Here is a 14,236-nt window from a genome sequence, read left to right as displayed (position 1 = left end):
AATAGAAAGCCTGCGGTTAAAAAGAAAAGAAAGAAAGACAGTGCCCTCGTTCATTGGTTCATTCACTCTGCTCTGCAAGCAGCTTTCCACGCCCCTGGTTTAACCGCGCTGCATACATTTCCCAGAAGACTTTGAGGCAGCAGGAGGAGGAACAACTGAGGAGTTCCCATGTGCCCAGAAAAAACTACATTTCCCAGCAACCCGTTGGGCTCCAGGCCGGAAGTGGGAATCCCCAGTGCGGCTTCTCTTTCCAAGAGTCGGGCGCAGAGACGCTAGGAAGATGTTGGGCTTTAGAGGGCGAGGGGCGAGGCTCCTGGTCCGGTGGAGCAATGGATCCTCGGCACCGCAGAGAGGTATTTGGGAGTAAGACCCAGGGGATCCAGTCGGGCTTGTTTCTGAGTGTTGCCCTGCGTCCTGTTCCCACGATCCGTTTTTTCAACAGCGCACCCTCAAGTCGTTGTGTTTTTGAAGTGCTGTCCTAAAAAATAAAAAGGAAAAGAGGCGATAGGAGCACAGGGAGCTGCCTTGCACAGAGTCAGGCCATGTAGTTCAGTGTTGCCTACACTGGCTGGCAGCTGCTCCCCAGGATCTCAGAAAGGGGTCTTCTTCATGCAAAGCAAATGAGCTATGACCCTTCCCCCGAAATACTTTGATTTGGAAACGTGTGTGCCTTGCACATTTGCTTTTATCGTGTTTTATATGTGGTTTTGTCTGAGATCTGCGGTTGAAGGGCGGTTTACTAATTTAAAAAATAATACTATCCCACTGCTGTTTCCTTCTCCATTTTGCTGTGCTGTGTCTAATATTATATTGTAAGCTGCTTGGGGCAGGGGCTTGGCTGAAGTGCTATGCAGCTGCAGGTCAGCTGATGCCAACCCAGGACTCCCCACATCACTACCATCTTGCTCAGTATTTATCCAGAGGCCACTACCTCTGGCCCTGACCCCATGAGCCATCACTGCATAGACCAGAGGTCGGCAAACTTTTTCAGCAGGGGGCCGGTCCACTGTCCCTCAGACCTTGTGGGGGGCCGGACTATATTTGGGGGGGAGGGAATGAACAAATTCCTATGCCCCACAAATAACCCAGAGATGCATTTTAAATAAAAGCACACACTCTACTAATGTAAAAACACCAGGCAGGCCCCACAAATAACCCAGAGATGCATTTTTTTTAAAAGGACACATCTACTCATGTAAAAACACGCTGATTCCCAGACCGTCTGCAGGTCAGATTTAGAAGGTGATTGGGCCGGATCTGGCCCCCGGACCTTAGTTTGCCTACCCGTGGCATAGACCATACTGTGCTAGGTGGGCAAATAATCTCCAGTACAAAGCATACTGTAGGGAAGAAGACATAGGCTCACCGGTAGAGCAACGTCGTTTGATTGCAGAAGGTTCAGTCCCCGATATCTCCAACTAAGTCTGGCAAAGACACCCGTCTGAAGCCCTACCAGTCAGTGTAGGCAATAGCTGACATCCCTCTTTCTGGAGAGGCACACCTTTGTGGAATTACAGTGCCTGCTGTGGCTGTAGGGACCGATATGGAGGAGAGGCAATAGTGTGGTACAGCAGTAAAACTGCTAGCACATTTGCAAAGCTAAGCAGGGTCCAGTATGGTTTCAAATTGGATGGGGGAATGCATGTTAAGATTCCTGCATTGCATGAGTTGGACTAGAGGACCCTTAGAGTTCCTTTTCAACTCTATGATTCTAGGAATACTGAGCTAAATGGGCCAGTGGCCTGACGTTGCATAAGGCAGGTTCCTGTATTGCTGCCTCACCCGCTAATTAACTGCTGGAAAATTGTACTACTTCCTGCCCTTAAAAGTTCGGCTGTTTTGAATGCTGAAAGCAAGGTGGCCTCCAATTTGTAGGCAGCTCTCAGAAATTTGGGGAAGTTTGGGTTAAAGTATACTGACTTTTTTTTTTTAAGGATGTTGGAATTGATGCTTTGGTGCATGTGCTTGGAAAATTCCTGGGGCTGAAAAGATTTAAGCTGTCATCTTATAGATGCTGTTTGGGAAGTACCGTATTTTTTGCTCTATAAGACTCACTTTTTCCCTCCTAAAAAGTAAGGGGAAATGTGTGTGCGTCTTATGGAGCGAATGCAGGCTGCGCAGCTATCCCAGAAGCCAAAACAGCAAGAGGGATTGCTGCTTTCACTGCGCAGCGATCCCTCTTGCTGTTCTGGCTTCTGAGATTCAGAATATTTTTTCTTCTTCCTTTCCTCCTCCAAAAACTAGGTGTGTCTTGTGGTCTGGTGCGTCTTATAGAGCGAAAAATACGGTAAGTCCTACCGAACACAGTAGGACTTGCTTTCAAGGCAATGCGTGTAAGATTGCACCACTGGGCTTTTTTTAACGCTCTTAAAGTGTTTGGAAATATAAGCAGAGGTTTAAAACTCCTTGTTCTATTCAGGTTTTGCTGCCACTGCTGCAGTGAAGTCATACGACATGAGAAGAGTCGAAATAACACCACTGGAGCAAAGAAAACTCACTTTTGACACCCATAATCTAGTGCGTGATCTAGAGGCACACGGTGAGCAAAGGGAATGATTGAACAACAGTGCAATTGAACAATGGTGCTTAAACCTACAAGGATTCCTCAAGTCAGTTTCCCTGAATGTCTAGCTTTCTGTGTGCAGGGATCTTTTGTGCATGAAGCAGCAATTGGTTTCACCAGCTGCTCCTTTTCTGCAGCCTGAATTGGTACAAACTTCTCAGTTGAAACTGAGCCAAGGGCTCCCGCATGGAAGTCAGGTTTTGCCTCTACCCCAGGTTTATCTGAAGGCAGGAATATTTGATCTAGAGCTGAGATGGGGGACCCTTTGGCAGCCTGGGGGGGGGCACATTTTCTTCTGGGAAGCCTTCAAGCCCACATGGCCCATGGTCAGATGAGAGATGTAGTACAATGCCCAGAGGACCACTGATTCCCCAACCTTTCCTTTAGGTAACGTCCCTCTTTTAACATGTTGTGCTTTTATCTACCCTTGCAGGGTTTGGGAAAGAGCAGGCCGAAACCATTGTGGCGGCATTAACATCTTTGTCCACTCTCAGCTTGGATACAGTCTACAAAGATATGGTGACCCAGGCTCAGCAGGTGAGAAGAGGTCTTTGCCCCATTCCCTGCCCTGGCACTGAGAAGATGTCAGGGAAGGCTCTGCAGGCAGACCGTGCTAGGGAAAAGGCGTTCTGCAAACAGGGAGCTGCAACAGAGAATTCCCTCTCCCTTGTCATCATCACTCTTCAAGCCACTTGCAATATATATAGATGTAAAGGTAACAGGACCCCTGACCATTAGGTCCAGTCGTGGCCGACTCTGGGGTTGTGGCGTTCATCTTGCTTTATTGGCCGAGGGAGCCGGCGTACAGCTTCGGGGTCATGTGGCCAACATGACTAAGCCGCTTCTGGCGAACCAGAGCAGTGCATGGAAACGCCGTTTACCTTCCCGCCAGATTGGTACCTATTTATCTACTTGCACTTTGGTGTTCTTTCGAACTGCTAGGTTAGCAGGAGCAGGGACTGAGCAACGGGAGCTCACCCCGTCGCGGGGATTCAAACCACCAACCTTCTGATCGGCAAGTCCTAGGCTCTGTGGTTTTCACCCACAGCGCCACCCACGTCCTTAGATATAGATATAGATATGAATAAAATATAGTTTCTGGAAATCTTGCCTTCTTCCCAGTATAATAATAGGGATTATAAAAGATCAGCGTTGTCCCTTTATTGTTCAGATTTCGCTGATGCACTGGGCACACTTAAAGAAAAGCTTCCTAGGATCTGTCCAAATACATACATGGTAGAAGGATCTGGAAGTTTCCTTTTTGTTTGCAAACGCTTTTCTGTTTGTTTGCAAACTACTCCAAAGTGAACATGCCTTACTGGGTTCTGACACAGAGCAACAGTTTTGGAGGAAACTTCGCAAGAGCCCTGAACCAGGCGTGAATTCTAAAACATTGTTGTTCCACAAACATGAATTTATTTCTCAACCCAAACTAGGAAGCCCTGTGGCCTGCAAGGTTGCAGTTCCAACAGTTCTGAAGCTTTTACTGGGATTTTTAAAAATTCATGACAGAAAAAGGAATGCTGTACTCGTTTTGGAATTGTTGTTGTTATTTGAGGAGGAAAGGTCCAACAGTGAGACTTCTCTGTGCTTTTCCTTGGGGGGGGGGGAATGGAATATTTGCTAGAATTGAGAAGGCCACATTCACACTATAAAGCTAAAGCGGTCATAGCATTTAAGCTGTCGTGGCTTCCTTGAAATAATTCTGGGAGCTGTAGTTTGCAAGGATGCTGAGAATTGTTAGGAAACACCCTGTTCCCTCTTAGCTACAGTTCCCACAGCTCCCTGTGAAGAGGGATTGATTGTTCAACTGCTCTGGGAATTGTAGCTCTGAGAGGAATAAGGGTCTGAGGGGAATTTGAGCAGCGAAGGTAGAAAGCTGACAGTGAGGCCTTGCTGTTCTTTTTCTTTTTTATATATAAAACCAACAAAGTAAGTAGGAATACTTGCTTGAATTGACCAAGCTACATTCAAACTATGCATTAAAGCCTTCATGGCTTCCCCAAAATAATTCTGGGAGTTGTAGTTTGCAAGGATGCTGAGGGTTGTTAGGAGACACCCTGTTCCCTCTTAGCTACAGTTCCCAGAGCTCCCTGTGAAGAGGGATTGATTGTTAAACCGCTCTGGGAATCGTAGATCTGAGAGGAATAGGGGTCTGCTAGCAACTCTCAGCACCCTTAACAAACTACAGCTCCCAGAATTCTCTGGGGGAAGCCATGACTGTTCAAAGTAGTATCATGGTGCTTTACATGTCTGGCGTGACTGACCTAGACTTTCCTTCTCCCTTCAAGTGGAGTGGTGCTGTGTATCATTCTGCGACCTGCCTTTTGACACCCAGTAGTCTAGGCCTGAGGGAGGCGGGTGGCGCTGTGGGTTAAACCACAGAGCCTAGGACTTGCCGATCAGTGGGTCGGCGGTTCAAATCCCCGCGACAGGGTGAGCTCCCATTGCTCGGTCCCTGCTCCTGCCAACCTAGCAGTTCGAAAGCACGTCAAAAGTGCAAGTAGATAAATAGGTACCACTCCAGCGGGAAGGTACAGTGGTGCCTCGCAAGATGAAAAGAATCCATTCCCCGAGTCTCTTCGTCTTGCGGTTTTTTCGTCTTGCGAAGCAAGCCCGTTAGCGGATAAGCGCTATTAGCGGCTTAGGGGCTTAGCGGATCAGCTGATAAGCGGCTTAGCGGATCAGCGGCTTAGCGGATCAGCTGTTAAGCGGCTTAGCGGATCAGCTGATAAGCGGCTTAGCGGCTTAGAAAAAGGGGGGGAGGGGGGAAAACCCGCAGGAACTCGCAAGACATTTTCGTCTTGCGAAGCAAGCCCATAGGAAATTCGTTTTGCGAAGCACCTCCAAAACGGAAAACCCTTTCGTCTAGCGGGTTTTCCGTCTTGCGAGGCATTCGTCTTGCGGGGCACCACTGTAAATGGTGTTTCCGTGCGCTACTCTGGTTTGCCAGAAGCGGCTTCGTCATGCTGGCCACATGACCCGGAAGCTGTACGCTGGCTCCCTCGGCCAATAAAGCAAGATGAGTGCCACAGCAACATGTCGGCCACGACTGGACCTAACGGTCAGGGGTCCCTTTACCCTTTTAGTCTAGGCCTGAGATTTAAAGTCCTGCTTTCAGTGCATACTTTCAGCGCATAGCTCCAAACGTCTCCTTGGCAACAACTTTTGAAGGGTTTCCCAGTTTCCAGGGTAATTTCATAGGAATGTGGGAAGCCGCCATGTCCTCAAGTCAGACCAAGGGTCCCTCAAGCTCCATATTGTCTTACAGCAGGGGTAGCCAATGGGATGCCTTCCAGAGGTTGCTGGACTACAACTCACATCATGCTTTTAATGCTCAGGGAGGGTGATGGGAGTTGTAGCACAACAAAGCCCTGGCCTCAAACGGAAATGCAGGCTGCCCACCCCCAAAGTTATAAACCGAGTTAATGGGTGATCTTTGCCGAGAAAACTCTGGGCCAAAGATCCCTACCCCTGAAATAAAATTTAATTTTCTACGAAAAGAATTGGAAGTGTTTCAAAAAGCCTTGGGGCATCTGTGTGGGTCTTTTTTTCCTATTTAGGAAATAACTCTGCAGCAGTTAATGGCTCATCTCGACTCCATCCGAAAAGACATGGTCATTCTTGAAAAGAGTGAGTTTGCCAACTTGAGAGCAGAGAATGAGGTAATTTCCTCCAATAAACCAATTTACTCTGTCACCCTTCCTTTCTCTTCATTTACTTAAGGCTGCTCATCTGCAAAGAAAATGCAGCGATTGGCCTTGTTGTGTTTTAGTAGCAACATTTAGTTCTTCAGAAATCACAAATTATATGGGGAGCCCAAAACTTACCGTATTTTTCGCTCTATAAGACGCACCAGACCACAAGACGCCCCTAGTTTTTGGAGGAGGAAAACAAGGAAAAAAATATTCTGAATCTCAGACGCCAGAACAGCAAGAGGGATCACTGCGCAGTGAAAGCAGCAATCCCTCTTGCTGTTTTAGCTTCTAGGATAGCTGCGCAGCCTGCATTCGCTCCATAAGACGCATACACATTTCCCCTTACTTTTTAGGAGGGAAAAAGTGAGTCTTATAGAGCAAAAAATATGGTACATTCTGGGGGTCGTGCCTAAAGCCAAAATTCAGTATAGTCAAAACCCAGAGGGTTTCAACCTTTCTGAGTCCATGGCTCCCTTGACCAACTACATTCTCTTTTTTTCTTTTATAAATTTTTATTGGTTTTTCACGATTTTATACATCTTAACTTTAACCATTTCACACATTAAAATAAAAGCTTCTTTTGAACCTTCGGACCTCCTTCCCTCCCTCCATGGGTTCTATATTTAAGATTAAATTTTCTGCATCTTTTACCATTATCCATCTGTTGTCTATCCATAGATATCCATATTCATATCATGAATACCACATTACAAGTGTCATTACATCCCTGCCCGTGATTTTAACTGTTTACAATGGTCTTCTAAATAAAATTACTCCAGTCTTTTAAAAATACTTGATCTTCCTGCTTTCGGATCTTCCCCGTCAGTTTCGCCATCTCTGTATACTCCATCAGTTCTTCTTTTGTTGTCTTCTTCCATCTCTGGGCCAACTACATTCTTTCTTTGGCGCCCCCTGTGGGGCTCAGGAGCCCAGTAACGTCACCCCTTGCCTGCAGAGCTGGCAGCCTCTCACCCTTTTTCGGACACCCTCCCTGAGCTGCCCTCCCCCCCTAATAATAATAATAATAATAATAATAATAATAAAATTAATTAATACCCCGCCCATCTGGCTGTTTCCCCAGCCACTCTGGGTGGCTCCCAATCAAGTGTTAAAAACAATACAGCATTAAATATGAAAAACTTCCCTAAAGAGGGATGCCTTCAGATGTCTTTTAAAGATAAGATAGCTGCTTATTTGCTTCACATCTGAAGGGAGGGCGTTTCACAGGGTGGGTGCCACTACCGAGAAGGCCCTCTGCCTGGTTCCCTGTAACCTCACTTCACGCAATGAGGGAACCGCCAGAAGGCCCTCGGCGCTGGATCTCAGTGTCCGGGCTGAACGATGGGGGTGGAGATGCTCCTTCAGGTATACAGGACCGAGGCCTCTTCACACTGCCCCACAGGGGCCTGCTGTTGTCCATTCCCAACAGCAAGGGCTGGCGGACTGGCAACCAGCACCCCCTGGCCAGCCCCAGAGGCACCATTTGCCTGGACAGCTTGTAGCCAGGGCTGGTGCAACAAACAGCCATGCAGGCCTTTGGGAGGCAGAGACGTGAGAGGGCATCAGAGGAGGGAGGGAGGGAAGGAAAGAGGGACAGAGGCCAGTGTTGCCCGCGGCACCCTAGAGTGCCACGGCACACTGGTTGAAATCCACTGGTCGAAACTCATTAGGTTCAATGGCGGGTGGATATTGCCAAAGTCATTTTTCCAGGAACTCCACCTACTTTCTGACTCCTTTAAATTGGTTAAGGTTTTGGGGGGTTTTGCCATACACATAAAGCTGAATGTGCACAAGTTAAATTGGGGATTCCTATATAGCAAAAGAGGTGTTATAAAATGCAAGCTCTCCTTTTGCAGTGACAGTTTTACAGATCCTTTTGCAAGTTACACTCTTCTTGGTGAAGGGACTGGTCTTATGCTTTTATGGTGTTCCAGGTTAAACCACAGAGCCTAGGGCTTGCCGATCAAAAGGTCGGCGGTTTGAATCCCCGTGACGGGGTGAGCTCCCGTTTCTTGGTCCCAGATCCTGCCAACATAGCAGTTTGAAAGCACATCAAAGTGCAAGTAGATAAATAGGTACCGCTCTGGCAGGAAGGTAAACGCCGTTTCCATGTGCTGCTCTGGTTCGCCAGAAGCACCTCAGTCATGCTGGACACATGATCTGGAAGCTCCCTCGGCCAGTAAAGCGAGATGAACGCCACAACCCCAGAGTCGTCACGACTGGACCTAATGGTCAGGGGTCCCTTTACCTTGAATAAGATGCATGGTTCATCATTTTCTGGTGTTTTAATCAAACCCTTCTCTAAATCAGTTTTACCCTTTGGATGCTACCCCATATTCTTACCGTCACAAGAAGCCAGCCATCCTATATATACACTGTCATGGGAGTTAATTCCAATGAATTGCTTATGAGTTTTGCCTTTATGCTTTCATAATTTGATGTCTTCCACGCAACATGGAAAGTTGTTGCCAAATCTTCACACACACACCCACACCCCATTGCTATAAGCATTTTACTTTTCATTTTTCTTAATTAAGCATCTGCTGACCCGGGATGTTTTCTTCTCCCTCCCTCCACCCCAATCTTTCTTGATACCCAGAAAATGAAGATTGAATTGGATCAAGTTAAACAGCAGCTAATGGTAAGGGGGCAAGCTTCCGGAGTGGGAGGGAGGACAATATGCCATTTCTGAGGACAACTTCTTTTTAAGGGTACTTTTTGGTGTCTTTCCTTTTAAGAATGAAACCAGCCATATCCGAGCTGAAAACAAGCTGGACATAAACTTGGAGCGAAGCAGAGTGACCGACATGGTGGGCAATTATTTTCATTATTGCACCCCTTCCTTCCTTCTTGGCTCCAGCTTTTCTGAGAATTGACAATTTCATATATTGCTCTTTTTCTTTTTAAAACGTTCCAGTTCACAGATCAGGAGAAAAAGCTCATGGAAGCCACAACAGAGTTTCATAAAAAGGCAAGTCTTTGAGGGGTCTCTCTCTCTCTCTCTCTCTCTCTCTCTCTCTCTCTCTCTCTCTCTCTGTGTGTGTGTGTGTGTGTGTGTTTTTACACTTAAACTGTGCCTTCCATTGAAAGTTCGCAGGTTTCCAGAGGTCTCCCATCCAGACATTGATCTGAGCCACCTCAGCATAATTCCGGCATCAAAAGCTTGCAGACCATTCGCTGAGCCCTCTAAAAACCAGCCTGTATGTTACCTTGGAGCCAGTGAAGGCTGGACCATTAAGACAAAGGAACCACTGCCCCACCCATATCTGTCTGCCCCCACAGCCAGGACCCACTTTCCTGCTTTCTTACTCACATCCAGCCCAGAGGGTGGTCCTCACTGTCGGCTTCCTCCGCCTTAAGTCTCAGTGTTGCCCTTGAAGAACTCAGCAGGGAGGAGGATGTGGGGAGAGACCCGACCTCCCTGCCTTACACCAATAATAATAATAATAATAATAATAATAATAATAATAATAATAATTTTTTATTTATAACCTGCCCTTCCCGGTTCAAAAACCGGGCTCAGGGTGGCTAACAACAAATTTAAAACACTTAATTATAAAAGCAGCATAAAATACAGTATAAAAACATGAATAACAATAAAAATCAAAAATCAAGCATTAGATAATTCCCAGGGCTAGCTGGCTCAATTGGTCCTAACTTAGGCCAGCGAGGAGGCCTGGGGAGAATTAGCTGTGGGGTCTCAGAGTGGGTGATCTTCATAAAAGGGGAGGGGAAGGGAAATAAAAGATCAGGCTGAATTCAAATTAAAGGCCAGGTGGAATAGCTCTGTCTTACAGGCCCGATGGAAGGAGGTTAAATCCTGAAGGGCCCTAATCTCATGGGACAGAGCATTCCACCAGGTCGGAGCCATCACTGAAAAGGCCCTGGCCCTGGTGCAGCTGCATTTTTGGAGCTCCTGAGACAACTTTTTATTTTCTGAAAGCAGTTGCAGGGGGGCAGTTTGCACCAGGGCGAGAACAGCCCAGAAGGGTAAAGGCCTGCCATGTTTTTGTTTTGTTTTTTTAATATATTTAAAAGATAGGGAGGATAAAAGTGGTTTTTTTGCTCGGCCCGAAAAGGATAACAAATGTTGGTACCAGGCGGGTTTCGCAGGGAAAGGAAAAAACTACAAGAAAAAAGATTCCACCTAAACATTAGGAAGAACTTCCTGACAGTAAGAGCTGTTCGACAGTGGAATTTGCTGCCAAGGAGTGTGGTGGAGTCTCCTTCTTTGGAGGTCTTTAAGCAGAGGCTTGACAACCATATGTCAGGAGTGCTCTGATGGTGTTTCCTGCTTGGCAGGGGGTTGGACTCGATGGCCCTTGTGGTCTCTTCCAACTCTATGATTCTAAGATTCTATTCTATGATTCTATACTACAAGGAATTGTACAAATGGGGCCAACACTGAAAAGGCTCTGTCTCTCTCTCTCTTTGGCCTTATCTCCAATGAAAAGCATCACTTGCCTTGTTCCTTTCTAGGATTCGAGCACCAACAGCTCTGTTACGGAAGTCAGCAATAAAATCGATGCCGAGATTGCAGCCCTGAAAACACTCATGGAATCGAACAAGCTAGAAACGATACGTTATTTGGCAGGTATGTGGCTGGGCTCTTGAAAAATCACGTTCCAGAAGAGTAAAACGTATAAAGCCAGGATGCCTAAAAGCCTTCTCCCACCCTTATGCACCCAGCCCAACACAGTTATTTTCTCAGGAGGCCTATCTTGCATGATGTAGGAACCGGGCCTTTCTTGTGGTGGCCCCTGCCTTTGCAGCTGCCTCCCATTACACCTCAGACAGGCACCTTCTCTGCTGCCTTTTGGGCACCCACTGAAGATCTTTTAGGTGGAGATCTTCGTCCCGGTCTCTATTGGGTTTGAAATTGCTTTTAACATACAAAATGTTCTTTTAATTGTTTTTTTGTAAATGGAGTTGCTTTTCTTGTTGGTGTTTTTGCAGTGAACGCACTTAGCTGTGATTCCTGCATTGCAGGGGGTTGGACTAAATGGCCCTTGGGTGTCCCTTCCAGCTCTGCAGTTCCATGATTCTATTATTTTGCTTTCTGGGAAGCCAGCCAGCTACCTGTAGCCACTTGGAGCCTCTGCTTAAATCACTATGGAGGTTTCGCGATTCCTTTTTAAAGTTTTAAGCGGTGTTTACATTCAGTTAATCAATTAATTAATAGGAGATGTTGCAAGGAGTCGGACTATGAACCATTTACAGTTGAACCTCAGTTTTCAAACATCTCAGAAGTTTAATGTTTTGGCTTTCTAACACCGAAAACCAAGAAGTAACTGCTTCGGTTTTTGAACACTTTTTGGAAGCCGAACGTGCCACATGGCTTCCGTATTGAATTTTCCGTAAGCAAATGCTTCTGGAAATGCCTGCTTCGATTTTCAAATGTTTTGGAAGTCGAACGGTCTTCCAGAACGGATTACAGTGGTACCTCGGGTTACAAACACTTCTGGTTACAGACTCCACTAACCCGGAAGTAGTACCTCAGGTTAAGAACTTTACCTCAGGATGAGAACAGAAATCACACAGTGGTGGCAGCAGTGGCAAGCCCCATTAGCTAAAGTGGTACCTCAGGTTAAGAACAGTTTCAGGTTAAGAATGGACCTCCGGAACGAATTAAGTTCTTAACCTGAGGTACCACTGTATTTCAAAAATGGAGGCTCCACTGTAATATTTTGGTGAGTAGCAAAAACCAGCAACTTGCGCATAGCTTAAAACCCTTTCGAGATGCTTGGCACAAACTTACTCTTTTCTTTTTCTCTGTGTGTGGCTTTTTGTATTTATTTACAGCCTCTGTATTCACTTGTCTTGCCATCGCCCTGGGATTCTACCGATTCTGGAAATGAAAAAGCCAGCCTCCGGGAACAAGGGACAGAACAAGCGCTTTTCTGATTTGAATCGACACCATGCTTGGCTGACACATCTCCGGCAGACTCTTTCAAAGCCTTTTGTGTTGGGTATTGGTTTTTAAACACATAACCGGGGTGGGGGGGAGTGTTTTCTACAGGCACAGCAGTCTGAGCAAAACCTGACCTAGTTTGCATCTCTCAGGGCTGGTTTGGTGCTCCCACATACTCAAAGCCAAAAGATCTATGGGTGGGACATTTTTTTAAAAAAAGAAAACCAAAAAAGATGATATTTATTCGATGGAGAGATTGCTATGCCCATTGTCATCATTATGTATGTTTTTCTGACACCCTCCCAGGTGGAAGGATTCCGCGGTAGAGATTCCGCCTTGCATGCAGAAGGTTCCAGGTTCAATCCTCAACATCTCCAGTTAGGGCTGGAAAAAGCTCCCGGCCTGTAACTTTGAACAGCCACTGCCGGTCAGTGCGGACAGTATTGGGCTATGGGGCCCAAACAGTCTGACTCAGTAGGTATAGCTTTCTGTGTTCCTATGAGGTGGATCCCGCTAGTTCCTCTTGCCCTGAGCAGTAGAGAAATAATCTTGCAACCCAATTTGATGGGGAACCTACTGTCAGGAGCTGGAGTCAGGGGCAGGTCAGCAAAAATATTGGTGTGGTGTGAAGTTAACTCTTCATTCAAAGAAACCAAAACAGCACAGGCCTAGTGATGCTAGCAACTCTTCCCAGTAGCAACTCAATGAGGCAGTTATGAGGACTAAAGGTCCCCACAGCTGCCTATGTCCTCTTCGCTCCTGGGTTTTTTCCCAAGCAACTGGAAATGGCGTCTGTGAACAACAAATCTCCTCTTTTCATTTCTCTGTGTGTTCTGGAGACCAGGGGAGAGGGGATCTGGTCATAGCAGGAGGGGAAAACCCCCTGGATTCTTCAGCAGCCTGCCTCATCTCTGCCTCCTGCCCTCAGTCCTCTCCAACCTCTGCTTCGGCCTCTGAGCCCGGACTGCTCTCTGCCACAGCCTCTTCCTGCTCACTAAAGCCTGTGCCCCTTCAGCTTCCAACATTTGACACTCCCTCCAGGCCTTGCACTGCCTTCCCAAAGCCAAGTAAGCGAGGCGCTGGGCCAGGGGTCGGCAACCTAAGGTCCATGGGCCACAAGCAGCCCATGGGGGTCGTTTAACCGGCCCATGGATCCCTGCCGCCCTCTCGGTCGGCTCCCGTGCACCGCGCTGAACCGGTGCGGAGCAGAGCAGGGACTGCCTTCCATGCCGCTGACCGGCTTCCCATTGGCTGCAGGAAGGTCCTGCAGCCAATGGGAAGCTGCGCACACCGGAAGGAGTGCCAGAAATAGCGTTTGCGCACTCCAGCCCACCGCGGGACTGTGAACTGGCCCAAGCCACAAAAACTGCCAACCCCTGCACTGGACTTTGGAAAGGAGGCTCACGGGCTCTGACAGGCAGCTAGAGTCTTCCCACCTCCTTCCCAAAGCCTAGCTTTCAGTTTCTCATTTTGGATGTCGGAAGAGCGGGCCTGTATAGAGCTTTACTTTTTCGTCTAAATAACAGAAAAATTAAATGCATACTCAACCGCAAGAAATTGGCTATTGCGTTTTTTAGCTCTATAAAACACTCTCAGGCTGCATTTCCCCCTACGGAATGCTTGAAACCTTGTTGTGCTTTTGGTGTTAAACACCTCAAATTTATTGAGTTTGGGTTTATGGTGCTCTCAAGAGACCACAGCTGGGATCACTTCCTGGCTAGAATTCTGCCCGCACTTGAATCCTTGCATTTTGCAGTTATTTCTTAAAGTCCTTTACTGCTGGTGTGGGCTGGTGCATTCATAACTGTAAGTCAGAGGTTGGTGCAATGCAAATAGCAGCTTTGGTGAGGCATATGGGAGCTTCTAACTGCAGCTCTTGTGTTTTGGGGGAGGAAACCTATTCTTTCCTAATACTGGGGTTGAATTATCATCCTAGGCCACACCAATGCGTACTCAGAAGTGGGCTACACACACACAGCTTTGTGCAAGAGCTTCAGGTGAGGCTGAGATCCATGTAGCCCTCCTGTTCTTGCTGGACTGCAACTCCCCATCCCCCCTGTCTGT

The 14,236-nt window shown here is 47.1% G+C and overlaps 1 protein-coding gene across 1 annotated transcript; it reads left to right on the top strand.

Moving 5' to 3' along the window:
- Window positions 1-200: 200 nt before the first annotated feature.
- On the top strand, window positions 201-13,729 carry CCDC90B (coiled-coil domain containing 90B). The gene is made up of 9 exons (XM_081860791.1): window positions 201-353; window positions 2,420-2,539; window positions 2,997-3,100; window positions 6,127-6,228; window positions 8,861-8,902; window positions 9,000-9,071; window positions 9,179-9,232; window positions 10,741-10,855; window positions 12,064-13,729. The coding sequence occupies exons 1-9, from the start codon at window positions 281-283 to the stop codon at window positions 12,117-12,119; spliced, it is 738 nt and encodes a 245-aa protein (XP_081716917.1). The 5' UTR covers window positions 201-280; the 3' UTR covers window positions 12,120-13,729.
- The last annotated feature ends 507 nt before the right edge of the window (window positions 13,730-14,236 follow it).

Source organism: Podarcis erhardii (genome assembly GCF_964252035.2).
Source record: "Podarcis erhardii genome assembly, chromosome: 4".
In the NCBI taxonomy this organism is placed as follows: domain Eukaryota; kingdom Metazoa; phylum Chordata; class Lepidosauria; order Squamata; family Lacertidae; genus Podarcis; species Podarcis erhardii.
The sequence above is the reverse complement of the archived record's forward strand: the minus strand, read 5'-3'. Positions and strand labels throughout refer to the sequence as shown.

Coding starts and splice junctions, on each gene's coding strand:
- CCDC90B (XM_081860791.1), top strand. CDS start 281: ATGTTGGGCTTTAGAGGGCGAGGGGCGAGGCTCCTGGTCCGGTGGAGC. Junction 9,233..10,740: donor CAACAGAGTTTCATAAAAAG/GCAAGTCTTTGA, acceptor GTTCCTTTCTAG/GATTCGAGCACCAACAGCTC. Junction 10,856..12,063: donor AACGATACGTTATTTGGCAG/GTATGTGGCTGG, acceptor ATTTATTTACAG/CCTCTGTATTCACTTGTCTT.